Source organism: Delphinapterus leucas, chromosome 16 (assembly GCF_059928025.1).
Source record: "Delphinapterus leucas isolate spDelLeu-1000000601 "Yukka" chromosome 16, BTC_Dleu_Yukka2, whole genome shotgun sequence".
Classification (NCBI taxonomy): Eukaryota; Metazoa; Chordata; class Mammalia; order Artiodactyla; family Monodontidae; genus Delphinapterus; species Delphinapterus leucas.
Window position 1 is genome coordinate 11,169,194 of NC_143144.1, and position 13,685 is coordinate 11,182,878.

Consider the following 13,685-nt stretch of genomic DNA (forward strand, 5'->3'; position numbering starts at 1 on the left):
ATAATTGAAATTAAGAGTAGTGATTAATAAAAGTATAGATAAATAAAGCTGAAGAGAATTAATAAATTGAATCATAGATCTGAGGAAATTAGTAATGCAACACTGAAAGAGAAGTTAAGAGACATAGGGATTAGTATAAGGAGGTCCAGCATATGCTGAATAGGAATTATAGAAAAGACAGAATAGATGAGCTATATATAGAATGGGAACTTTGATGAGCTATTGGCTTGATGAAAAATATGAATTCACAGATTCCTAGAGTACAAATCATTCCACGTCTACAGCTGGATAGACTATAGTGAAACAGCATAAAACCAGTGATAAATAGAATATTTTGAAAGCAAATAGGAAAAGCCAGGACACTTGAAAAGAAACAATATTTAGAATTCTCAGTTGTAAGACTAGAGATCATAACTCAACGAAATATCACAAAGTTCCAACAGAAGATAGCCATCAATTTACAATGTGTTACTCAACTGAGATTTCACCATCATGAGTTTGTGCTTCATGTGGATTTGGATACTGGAGTTTATATTCCATATTCAAGAGTGAGGGCAAAACAAAGATATTTCAGAATGTTTACTTAAAGTCCCTCATTGAAAGGCCTTCTAAAGGCTGTGTATTCTGGAAAAGAAAATGGAATTCAGAAGAATGGGAGGTAATCAATTTCAGAGAGTATATTACTGGTGCATATATGCGTATATCTATGCGATCATTAACAAGCTTGCATGATTTGGGGATAAGAAAATATGAGAGAATTAAAATACCGAGAAAAATAAAAGCTTAAATTAAGCAGTATGATATTCATAAGAGAAAAGACCTAAATGTTAGGCTGTAAAAATCTGGAATGTAGAATGTTGAAAAGTGATGTAAAAGACAAATATTTAGCCCCCCAACCAAAAAAAGCTAATCTGGTTCTATAAATAACAGATAAAAGAAGAGATAATGATGACTAGTGACATAGGTAAGATAAAACACAAATAATAAAAAGGATTAAAAAAACTCAGCGTTGGCTCTTTGAAAAACAACTAAGGAAATAGAATAACCGATGTTTTCTTTAGCTAGAAAAATAATTCTGAGGGGAAACGAAAGTATGGGAAGACTCAGATTATGTGATATTTATGTACATTTTAAATTCAGAACACGATACTATATATTTCCTGTGGGACTATTAAGTATTTGAAATCATAAAACTGGGAGGTTATATTCCGAAAATCGTTATAATGATTGCACACTAAGAAAATCAGTGTACTTATGAGACAAAGAGGGAAAACAGGAAAACCTGAACAACACAAGCTAATGTTCTTTATTTATAATTGTCTGTGCATAAGCCTTTTTTTTTTGGAATATTAGTAATTAAATCTAACCTGAGGGGGCCTCTCCTGAGAAGTGATCTTAATTAAATGAGAAAGAAAGCCTTCCAGGAAATGTAGAGCACTTTCTTTCTTAAATGACCATGTAACAAGTAAGATGTACTATTAACGTATAAATCACTCAATAGGGATAAAACTCAAAATGATTATGAAACAAGATAAAATGTTACTTTTTTGTGGTATTAGAAAGATCCTAAAATGACACATTTAATAAGTGACAACCTGCCTACTGGTGGTAGAATTAAAAATCCATTTAATTTACCTGGAACTAAAGGCAAATGAGATTTTTCAATTAGATACCTTCCAAAGTTAGGTCATGCAAAAGGATTTGAATTAACAGGAGAACAGATCTCATGATTACATCTGTGGTTTGAGAGTTGAAGGTTCTCTTGATAATTATGCTGCTATCTGATGTGAAGGAAAGGATGTCTTTGTTTACCTTACTCATCCTTGCATTAAATAGACCAGACCTGTATTAGCCCTGGACCCCCAAGTCATTTTTCTGAGTTGTGCTACCTAAAAACTGTCTTCATTAGCACAGACCTAAACAAAGCTAAATTAAAAGTGAAGAACTAAAAAAAAATAAAGAAAAGAATCACACTATTTCACTTTCTTGATGTAGCCAGAATAACTAAAAGTTAGCATATGACTAAATGAATAGATGAGTGACTCAATTAAGGTAACGTGATTCAAAGGGAAAGTTTCAGGTTTCTCGTTGATTGTACATTATTTTCTTGCTCTGGCTCCGACAAGAAAGTGTTTTATAGAAAAGATTCTTGCATGATTTGCTATATGTTAAAATAAAAATCAACAGAGCTTTTTATTTGCAAGGACTGCTAAACATTAAGATCTTTAAAAGTACCTTTGCATAAGTATTGTAATAATGTGTAATGCAATAATAATAGTACAAAATATTCTAGGTATCGTCTGCTGCTGTTTCTTTAAATTAAATGTCCCTTTTAATGAGTTGGAGTACTCGTACCTGGACTTGATGTGTATTCAGTGTCCCTGGGAGAATATGTATCCTTTAAAAGCATTTCACCAGAATGGTAACATAAATGTGGCAGGAAATGACACTACTGTTATTAAACATACAAATAATGAATATAGTACTAAAAAAGCATATATGAAAAGCAGAGATGCTTATACAATTATTTATATAGAAATTTTCAAAAGAACATGGTGTAACACTGCTTCATATTTCTATACAAAATAAGGTTGAACAAAATAAGATTGAATTTAGATATTCATAAAACTAGGAATAAGTGTCGCAAAGTCTGTTTCATATAAATGAATGCTTACCTATTTAGTACATTTCTTATAATTGAGAGGAGTAGAAGACTTGTATGCTATTTTTGGTAGGCTGTCAGTATTTTTGAGGAAGACCCAATTGCGCTTATGAACTTTTATGGCTTGATGATTGCTCTTACTTTTCCATACATGCCAGTAATTATTTCCAGAAGATTTATCATGATCTCAGTTACGTTTTTATTTAAATTTTGCTCTGACTTCTGTGTTTCCCTTGTACCTATGTTGTCCTTTCTAGGGATATCATGAATAATAAAGTGTTTTACCAGCACCCTAATCTCATGAGGGCACTTGGGATGCACGAGACAGTGATGGAGGTCATGGTGAATGTCCTTGGAGGTGGGGAGTCCAAGGTAAAGGAAACCCTTTGATTCTTGGGATGCCATTTATTGTAACCTCCTAGAATATGTACATGGCATATTCTTAATGAGAACTTCTATAAATTCTATTAGGACTGTTTTTTAAAGAACACTTTTTGAAAAAAATTGAACAAAACTGTACAGACTGAGTTGGATATGCTTCTACAGTCATCCCCCAGTATCCACAAGGGATTGGTTGCAGGACCTTCCTGCAGATACCAAAATCCACAGATGCTCGAGTCCCTTAGGTAAAATGGTGTAGTATTCGTGTATAACTGAATGCACATCCTCTCATATACTTTAAATCATTTCTAGATCATTTATAATACCTCATACAATGTAAATGCTATGTAAATAGATGCTGTCATGTAGCAAATCCAAGTTTTGCTTTTTAGAACTTTCGGCATTTTTTGCGTTTTGGTTGAATCTGCAGACGTAGAACCTGCAAATATAGAGGTCTGACTGTAGTTTTTTCTTTGATATTGATAACAATTTTTTTATGCCATGTAATTTGCTATCTCCTAGATTATCCTCACTTAGGGGATATTTAGAAACGTTAAAAGTTAATACTATGCTAATTTTGTAAGATTTTGAATTATAAATCCATTTCCATCACATTAGAAGTCCATAACACAAGCATGCTCTTCAGACCCACCCATTCCCTTGATTCAGACAACAGTTGGTTCCACTAAATTCCTGATCCAGACCAAGATTTGAAGATGATGCTCTATAGCATTTGTTGTAAGACACTAAGGTGCATTTTTAAATGATTAAAATTTAAAACCAAACAAATAGAATAATATAATATATAACTCCATATAAAGCAGTACAATTTCATGACCTCTGATTTGCAAAATGTTTCAGGTTTTTTTTGAAGTTTTAAAATGTATTTTTCAAAATATAGACGTGAGTCCGTATTTCTCATGTTCCGACTACCAGTTAGACAGACCTATAAAGATATTTATAAAATACTCTGTTTAAGAAGGACTTGGAGTCTTTAGGGATTATCTGTGGCATACTAGAATACGAGCTAGGTCTCAGGGGAGATGTGTTTGCTGGGGCCCAGCAGGCAGACCTTCCAGAAAGGGTGTTCATCATAGGAGATGAGTCATGTGCCAGTCAGGGAAGATGTGAGTTCCCGGAATTTTAATAATAATACAACAGCGACACTGATGTTAAGAACATCCTATTATGTGGTTCCAAATACTAAACTGGGTATTTTTCACAATACGTCTCATTGAACTCTCCCTCCTTTGCCTCAAGTAAATATTATCACCCATCTTATTACAATTTTACAGAAGAGAATCAGTGAGATTGCATAATTCCCCAAGGAAGCACAGCTAATAATGTGAATCAGGAATCACAGCTGAGCCTGCCTGGCTCCTAAACCAGGCCCATGCCACCTTTAGGTTTAGGGCTGTAGATTAATTCCAGATCAAACCATTGATGGCAGTGAGGCTTCAAATTAGTGCCAGGCTTGATTTTTGGTGGCTCTAGGACTAGATGAGTCCAAGTCTGGACATAAGAAGGTCTTCTGTACCTGAGGCTTGGCAGACAAGGGCACACACGGATGGGCAATCTGATTGAGACCTCAACTTCAGAACTCAGTTTTATAAAGATCCTTTGCTTTCCCAGCTAACTAAATGCTCTTTATGTAGGAAATCACTTTTCCCAAGATGGTGGCCAACTGTTGCCGTTTTCTCTGTTACTTCTGTCGTATAAGTAGGCAGAATCAGAAAGCAATGTTCGATCATCTCAGTTATTTACTGGAAAACAGCAGTGTTGGTCTTGGTAAGTAAATTATGACTTTCATTTAATCTCTAAGATGAAAGGGATTTACATATTGGATTTTAAAATTAAACTTCAATGTAAATTAAGTTGGATTAGTGCGATACGTATTGCATTTAGAAATTCAATTCTAAGTGAAAGTTGTTTTTTTACATGGAATTCATAGTTGCAGCGCAATTCAGGTTTTGTTTCATCTTTGTTTCAATTAACAGCCTCACCAGCTATGAGAGGTTCAACGCCACTGGACGTGGCAGCAGCCTCGGTGATGGATAATAATGAACTAGCCTTAGCTTTGCGGGAGCCAGATCTGGAAAAGGTAAACAGCATCCCTGCCCCGTGTGTCTGTGTGAATTACACTTGTTCATAGCGGTTTCTCAAGATATTTAAATGTAATTATACTATAGTTATAATTATTATAATATACTATGTATTATAAATATGTTACACTTATATGTAATATTATAAAGAACAAGAAATTTGAGGTAAGGTATTTTCTCTGATCACGTGCATTTTTCTTTGGAAAGAGAATCAACTTACTCTATATTCTTTTGCGTTTTTGTCCTTTCCCGGTAATCTGCTGTCACTTTTGCTTTAATCATACAGTTTAGATTTCTTGAAAGAAATTGCTTTAACATCTTATATATACAATTTCTATCACAGAAGTTTGCATATTACAGTGCAAGGTATCATCGATATACTGAAGGCCGTACACTCTAAGCATATTAGGCCACATATATGTTTACCGAAATACGGATAAAGTTCCCACATGTTTTAATTGCGGTTGCATTCTAAGTGGTCTTCCTGATCCCTCCCTTGCAGCCAGAGTGAGTCTCTTGAAAGGATCATATTAATCCTCTGCCCAGAACTCTCGAAAGACTTCCTACCTCACTCTGAGCATACACTTAGAGGCATTGCAATAGCTCCATCCAATCAGTCTTAGTTCATTTCCTGCAATTCTCCGGGCCTCTCTTTTTGCTCCAGCCACGCCGGACCCCTTGCTGTCACTGGAACTTGCTAGGTGTGCTCCTGCCCTAGGGCCTTTGCCCTTGCTGTTCCCTCCGTCTGCAATATTCTTCTGCCAGACGTCCTCATGGCTCTTTTCCAGACATCCTTTCAGTCATTGCTCCAAAGTCACCTTCTTTTCAGTTCTTCCATGTCCACGCTGTAGTTTAAGTATTTATGGTTTAAAATTACATTTTAATATAAATATATTTTACTAAAATCTGTATATTTATGTATTTATCAAAATCTACTCCTTACCGTCATGTAAGGCCAGTGAGTACAGGGCATTTATTTCTCGGCTGCTCATTGCTTTTTCCCAGTCTTAGCATTGGCACTGGGTAGATGCTCAACGCATAGCTGTTGAAAGCATGAAAAAGTGAACTCTTCCCCAAATCCTCTGACATGACAGTCAAGTGTCATGAAGCTTTGCGTCTCTAAATAACCTCTGAAGAATTTTCTCCCATATATAATTTGAAATGTTTTAATCTACACACTGATAAAATAGCTAGTATTTTTAAAAAGTAGACAATGCTGAACACTGAGTAGGCTTTGGAGCAACTGGAACGCTCATCTACTGCTGTTGGGATGAAAAATGGTTAAGTCAGTTGGAAAGCAGTTTGGCATTATTTTTAATAAGTTAAATATACCTAACATAAATATGCCCCTAGCCTTTCCACTCCTAGGTAGTTATTCAATAGTAATACAAATATATGTCCACATAGAGATGTGTACATGGATGTTGATAATGGCTTTATTCATCTGAGCCCCAAATTGGAGACAGCTCACCAGACAACTGGTGAATGGATAAACAACACTGGGATATTTCCATAAGTAGTGAGATGCCATGATTAGGCTATAAAAAGGAATGAGGGACTGACATGTACTCCAGCATGAATGAATCTCAAAATCGTTATTCTGAGTGAAATAAGCCAGGCTCAGAAAAGCCATAATGGATGACTGCATGTATCAGTGTCCTAGAACACATAAGCTAGTTTGTAGTGGCAGAAAGCAGGTTGTCAGGACCAAGGTTTGTAGGGACGGATGGTCTGCAAAAGACACGGGGACCTGAGGAGCAATGGAAAATGCTCTACATCTTGGTTGTGGATTCTTACAGATGGATAAATCTCTCAAAGATCGTTGAATTTATACTTTAAATAGATGAATTTATTATACATAAATTATACCTCAATAAGGATGATGTAAAATATTTTTAGCTTTATTATTTATTTATTTTTAAGCCTGGCTTAGCTTGTGACTGAGCTGGGTATAGCTTATTTTGTTTGATAAGTTGCTCCTCCAACCATCTGCTACCATTGATAGTGACTTCTTTTGGGATTCCTTTTTTTTTAGGGATTTCTTTTAAAACTGGTTCTGTTATGAAATCTTATATAGATATATATATTTTAAAAGGCCAAGCTAAGCAGAAATTTTAATGTGTTAAGTTTAACAAAGCATAAAGGTTGGTAATATTATCCCAAACTTAATAGACAGTGAAACCGTGGTTCAAGATGATACACTAAGTTCTAATGCAGGTCAGATTTGAACCCAACGATATTTGACCCTGAGCTTAGTTTTCTCCACTTCTCTAGGTGTCCTCTCACACACACCCATTCCCCCATTACACTGATATTTTATTTTGGAAATAAATTCACTTCTTTAAAATATCATCATATCTCAGATGGATCTTTCACTATCTCAGATGGATTCAGGTTTTACACCGGGCCAGAGGCCATTAGGCATTTTTGAAGTTTATCAAATATTATGACTCTTGTAGGTAAAAGTCTCAAATGATACGAAATTTAGGAATATTTTTCTTTCATAGAGTTCATTCATAAACATTTTTACTATGATAGCACTTTGTTACAGTTTGTCAACTAAGGTTTTACTAAAGGGGGTTCATATAGACGGTCATGAGATTAAAAAGAACTTTCAAAAATGCATTCATTTTAAACTATCCCTTGATAATAACATTTACCATGTCTAGTGCAAGTTTCTAATGAGTATCTCACCCAAGGGATAACGTTTTTGTTTATCATCTTGTTTTTGCAGGTAGTGCGATATTTGGCTGGTTGTGGACTGCAAAGTTGTCAGATGCTGGTGTCGAAGGGTTATCCAGACATTGGGTGGAATCCAGTTGAAGGAGAGAGATATCTTGACTTTCTCAGATTTGCTGTCTTCTGTAATGGTAGGATGAATCGCTTAGGGTCTTTTATGGTCATTATTAAGACTGCAAAAAAAATAGATGTATAAAATAATGAGGCATCGCAGCATTTTCATGAAGGAAGTAGATAGTAGTAAAGAAATTGAATATTTTATAATCAGTAGGCTTTTTCACAGTAATAATTTATTTTGTAATATTTATTTTGATCGTGATGCTGGGCTTTCATTATTAAATAAAAATTTTTAGGCACTTACATTCTTGCTGTTTTTATAATTAGACTCTAATAATAGCTAGGATCAAGACTTCACTTCCTATAACAAATTAACAAAAATGAATAGTTTATACCTCCATCATGCTTTTCTTTACTTGGAAAATTTTAAGGGCAAGAAAAGAAATTTACTGAGTCTTGTAGACAGAACACTAGTAATTTGGATTCAACTTTGGCTCTACTACTACCTTATTAGGTTTTAGTTATTTTTCTTTAAACATAAGCAGATTAGTATAACATTGTTTGCTCAGAACTTCCATGTAGTCAACGTTTGCTTACTCCTGTTCCCCGTTTGATCTTAGGGGAAAGCGTGGAGGAGAATGCAAATGTCGTGGTGAGATTGCTCATCCGGAGGCCTGAGTGTTTCGGTCCTGCCTTGAGGGGGGAAGGTGGGAATGGTCTGCTCGCAGCCATGGAAGAAGCCATAAAAATAGCTGAGGATCCTTCTCGAGATGGTCCCTCACCAACTAGTGGATCCAGCAAAACCCCGTAGGTCGAATATACACACTCTTAAGATTAAATGATACCACTTGACTTTTAATTTTAGAAAATATAATTTGTGTTCTCTTAATTGCAGTATAATTCTCTGGTACTCTGGATTTCTTCCCTTGAAAATGAAATGTGTTTTGAGAGAAGGGATGGAAGGAATAGGGTGAATGAACAAAGAGGGACCTCAGGAAGATTGTATGGATTTAGTCGAAAAAAACTTAGGTTGTAGGAGGAGATGTATTTTGTGAATTTTCTCAGGGCTCTAGGGAGCAGTGAGTTCTTACAAATGATGGCAGGTGAGCCTTTGAAATTAGAATAGAGTTTACTGGGAGGCTAGCTGGAACGAGTTTTCATGATAATAGTAAGAGAAAGAGACCTTTAGCAAGAGGATGGGGACTTAACTAAACTGGTGTGTTGGCAGAGAAAAGGGGATGTTGTCACCTTGAGGAGTAAAATGCTTTATTAAGGTCTTGGTGACCGGGGAGGCAGCGACTACCTTACATTTCTCCATAGTCTTTGTTGTTAATACTTGATTCCAGTAATAAATTCATCCAGGCGTGTTGCTTCCTTTTTTTTTCTTTTTTAGCCACATCACGTGGCGTGCAGGATCTAGTTCCATGACCAGGGATCGAACCCATGTTCTCTGCAGTGGAAGCATGGAGTCTTAACCACTGGACCTCCAGGGAAGTCCCAGCTTCCTATTTTTTTTAATCTGTGGAGCTGAGTGTCCTGCTAGGGGCCCATGCAACCACACTGCTAGCACCACTGGTAAAGATATAACATAGGGCTTATTGGAGGCAGTTTTCCAAGCAAAGAGGTAGTCCTGCAAACCCTGGTTCTCCCACTTAGAGACCTGGCGTAAATATTCCATTGACAGCAAGGCCAGGGTTCCAGGCTGGGAGCGCTCCAAGAGCAAGTTACATATTTATCAGTTAGCTGTTGAGGAACTAGGAATCCCTTAGTTTTTCTAACAAGTAGAAAATATACCAAGAGATTGCTGGTCGAGTACCACCTGAGTGGGTGTGCAGCTGAGGACCTTGGGAACAGCATTGCTTGCGAGGAACAATGTTGTCAACAGGCCTTGCTGTTGCTCTGCAGACTGCCGAGTCCAGCTGGGGCAGCTGTCGGCCAGGCCACTAAACAAGGAATGACGTGATCTTCCAGGGCCATCCAAATTTGTCTCTCATCAGCGAGATAATGAAATATCTATATTTTTCATGTTGTATTACTTGGGAGTGAGTGGGTGGGGCAGAGTAAAGAGAGAGGTGAGTAAATGAAATCATGTTTATGAAGTATTCTGGGCAAATCACCTTACTGGGTGCCTTGTATATGTCATCTTATAGGACAGATCTTTGTCACCCTTTCTCTACATGTATGCTGTTGACAAAAGTAAACTTACCAAGTTCTTCAGTCAGTTATTTTCTGTTAATATCTTGTCTGCCAGTAGAAATGAGCAGAATCCATCAAATTAATAATTCCTCTTTTTTTTTCCATTTTGAAGGAATCTTAAAGTTCCCACAGATGCCTTCTTGGTGGTAGAATCTCAAATCTTGTCTTTAACCCATTTTTATTTTCCTTTTTGAAATGTCAAGCTGTATATTAAACACATATGTGAAGTGTCAGAAGAAGCAGAATTAATTACCGTACTGGTCCCTTTCCTCTGAGAAGTGTGTAATAAATCTGAAACGTCATTTTATTATCCCGTTTGCTTTTCTTTCTGTTTCTTTTGAAAAATCCACGAAAGTGATACAGAAGAGGAGGAAGATGATACCATCCACATGGGGAATGCCATCATGACATTTTATGCAGCTTTGATTGACCTGTTAGGACGCTGTGCTCCCGAAATGCATGTAAGTGCTGTGGGGTCCAAGAACAAAAATCCTGGCTTATTCCTCTTTGTTAAGACATCCGTCACTTGCAAAAACCACAAAAGTATCCAAAACCATCAATCTTCATGCTCCATTAAAAATAATTGCTGCAGCCTCATTGTTGAACAAGTGTTTGTTTAGTTGGAAATATCTTCTTGGTTACAAAAACTAGTGATGAGATTTCGTTATGAGTCATTAATAGACTAGTCAGTTACTAATATATCTCTAAAACTCATATAAGCCTCCCCACACTTTAAGAAGGAAAGAACTTATTTTTCCTATACAGTGTCCTTTCCTGTTTTAGTGCATGCAGAAAGCACCACTCCTACCAAGGGTTGTTTCCTTGCTATATAATATTTAGTCCTTTTGAAGGAGCTGCTACATGCTGGCCACTGGTTTAAGGGAAAGTGGGGCTGGGAGCAGGTCACGGGAAAGGAAAGAGCTATGTAGACCCTATTGATTAGAGTTTTCATAAACTTTTTGACCAAAAGGTAATTGAAGTTCATGGAACGATACTTACTTTTGCTCTGTAATACATTCTGCTATTTTCTACTTTATTGTAATCTATTCTGTTTTCTTCCATTATATTAATTTAAAAAATGCTAGCCAGGGTCCATAAAATTAGCATCATGATCTGTTGATGGGAAACAGCCAGAGTCTGAAGCACATTGACCAGTCCTGGGGAAGAAAGCAAATACACTTCTAACTGCTCTGAGCATGAAGCCAAAGTGACTGTTAGTTACAACACATCACCTTTCTCCCTACCCTTCGAATCTATGTCTTTTTTTGTGGGGGGGTAGGGGGAGTGGGGTTTGCTTGTTTGTTTTTGTCTCTTTCTCTCACACCCATAGGTTAAAGCTTTCTTGCTTTCTGGATGTAATCTTTTGTTGTGAACAGAGAGGAATCGCAGGATGGAGAAATATTAGAATGTTAGAAAACCTGGAGTTTGATTTTTTGTAACGACTTAACTTGCTATCAGTGAGATTTTCATTATAGTAAATGGGAATAGACTATCAAAAATTTGTGTGCTGGAAGGTCATTGCAGAGAAAAAACTTTATGCCCACAATATTCATTCTTTTCCTGTTAAAGTGGAAAATCAAAGGAACCGTGAGAGAAATTATGCTAATAAATAGAAGATTTTTGTTCTATTATATTAAAGGGAAAAACAACCAAGTGACTTAATGAGGGACTAACCTTGGCACTTCAGAAATGTATTCACCTTCAACAACCATTAATTGAGGACTTCCTAGGTGTCAGAAATTGTGCTTCTGTTTCACACTCTGTGGTGAAGGAACAGATGCGTTCCCTGGCGTTGGAAGCTTCCAGTCTTTTGCAGAGATGGGCTGAGATCCTTGACTATGTCAGGTCCACGATCTTCATAGATACATTAGCCAGTGAAGGTCTAAAACACCTGTTAGGATCCATGTTCACCATTTTCCCCAACATTATAAACCCATCCTTGGGAGAAATCAGGGTAGAATATAGGTGGATATACAATGACATTTTTATCACAAAACAAAAAAGGCTAAACCAGCCTAAATATTAGTATATGTTCAGAACCTAAAGATAATAATTTTTCCCTTAGTATTATTGCATATGTTATGGATAGATATTTATATGTAATTTGGGGGGTTAAGCATTCACAGACTTATCAGTCTTAAAATACTTTAATACCCCAGAGAGGATAAAAACTATTATTCTAATGGATATACCTGTTGGCCTAGACTGCAGCATGTGACTCAGTGTGTGCTGAAGTCAATGAAAATTGTGTGGCAAGTAAATATCTGTCTGTAAGCCTGAAACAGCACTTTCTGAGAGAGTTTCAATTTTATTATTTATTTTTAATTAAAAAAATTTTTAATTAAAGTATAATTGATTTACAATATTATATTAGTTTCAGGTGTACAACATAGTAATTCAGTATTGTCATAGGTTATACTCTATTTAAAGTTATTATAAAATATTGGCTGTATTCCCTGTGCTGTACAATATAACCTTGTATCTTATTTATTTATACATAATAGCTTATATCTCTTCATTCCCTACCCCTATCTTGCCCCTCCCCCCTTCCCTCTCCCCACTGGTATCCACTAGTTGTTTTCTGTAATTGTGGGTCTGTTTCTGTTTTGTTACATTTGTTCATTTGTTTTATCTTTTAGATTCCACATATAGTGATCATGTACAGTATTTGTATTTCTCTGTCGGACTTATTTCACTAAGGATAATGCCCTCCAGTTCTACCCATTCTGTTGCAAATGGCAACATTTCATTCTTTTTTATGGCTGAGTAGTATTCTGTTGTGTGTCTATCTATAGAAAGATATAGATAGATAGAAAGATAGATAGATAGAAAGATATATCTATAGATAGATATAGAAAGATAGACACACACACCACATCTTTATCCATTCTTCTGTTGATGGACACTTAAGGTGCTATATCTAGGCAATTCTGCTGTGAACATTTGGGTACATATATGTTTTTGAATTCGTGTTTCTGTTTTCTTTGGATATATACCCAGGAGTGGAATTGCTGAATCATAGAGTGGTTCTATTATTAAAGAGGTCTAACTTTATATAATTAACAGAAAATTATTTTAGACTTGGATTCCCATTCTTCCAGTTTTCTAGATAGAATTAGAACATTGATTTCACAAAGTTATTCTTTGTTCCTTTATTTTTCTGCCTGTAGTTGATTCATGCTGCTAAGGGAGAAGCCATCAGAATCAGGTCTATTTTGAGATCCCTGATTCCACTGGGAGATTTGGTGGGAGTAATCAGCATTGCTTTTCAGATGCCAACGATAGCCAAAGGTAAGGTGAATTTCCATTCTTTGTAATTCAGTAGGACGTGGATGGTGTGATGTTTTCAATAAGATCATCAGTACCCACGGTTTCTTTCCCTGCAGCATAGTTACACTACATAAGTTTCTTTTAAAAAATGAACTGCATCTGTATCATTCTTCTAGATTCCACACATATGTGTTACTATACAATATTTGTTTTTCTCTTTCCGACTTCACTCTGTACGACAGACTCTAGATCCAGCCACATCTCTACAAATGATCCAA

General features: G+C 36.2%; 1 protein-coding gene across 2 annotated transcripts in view; it reads left to right on the forward strand.

Moving 5' to 3' along the window:
- RYR2 (ryanodine receptor 2) overlaps nt 1-13,685 on the forward strand; it is a 432,618-nt gene that overhangs the window by 218,545 nt on the left and 200,388 nt on the right. For both annotated transcript variants that reach the window (XM_089897470.1, XM_089897471.1), the window contains exons 38-44: nt 2,920-3,034; nt 4,699-4,831; nt 5,041-5,144; nt 7,880-8,015; nt 8,562-8,748; nt 10,493-10,598; nt 13,308-13,428. In XM_089897470.1, the coding sequence (XP_089753596.1) occupies nt 2,920-3,034; nt 4,699-4,831; nt 5,041-5,144; nt 7,880-8,015; nt 8,562-8,748; nt 10,493-10,598; nt 13,308-13,428 (902 nt within the window). The remainder of the gene's footprint in view (nt 1-2,919; nt 3,035-4,698; nt 4,832-5,040; nt 5,145-7,879; nt 8,016-8,561; nt 8,749-10,492; nt 10,599-13,307; nt 13,429-13,685) is intronic.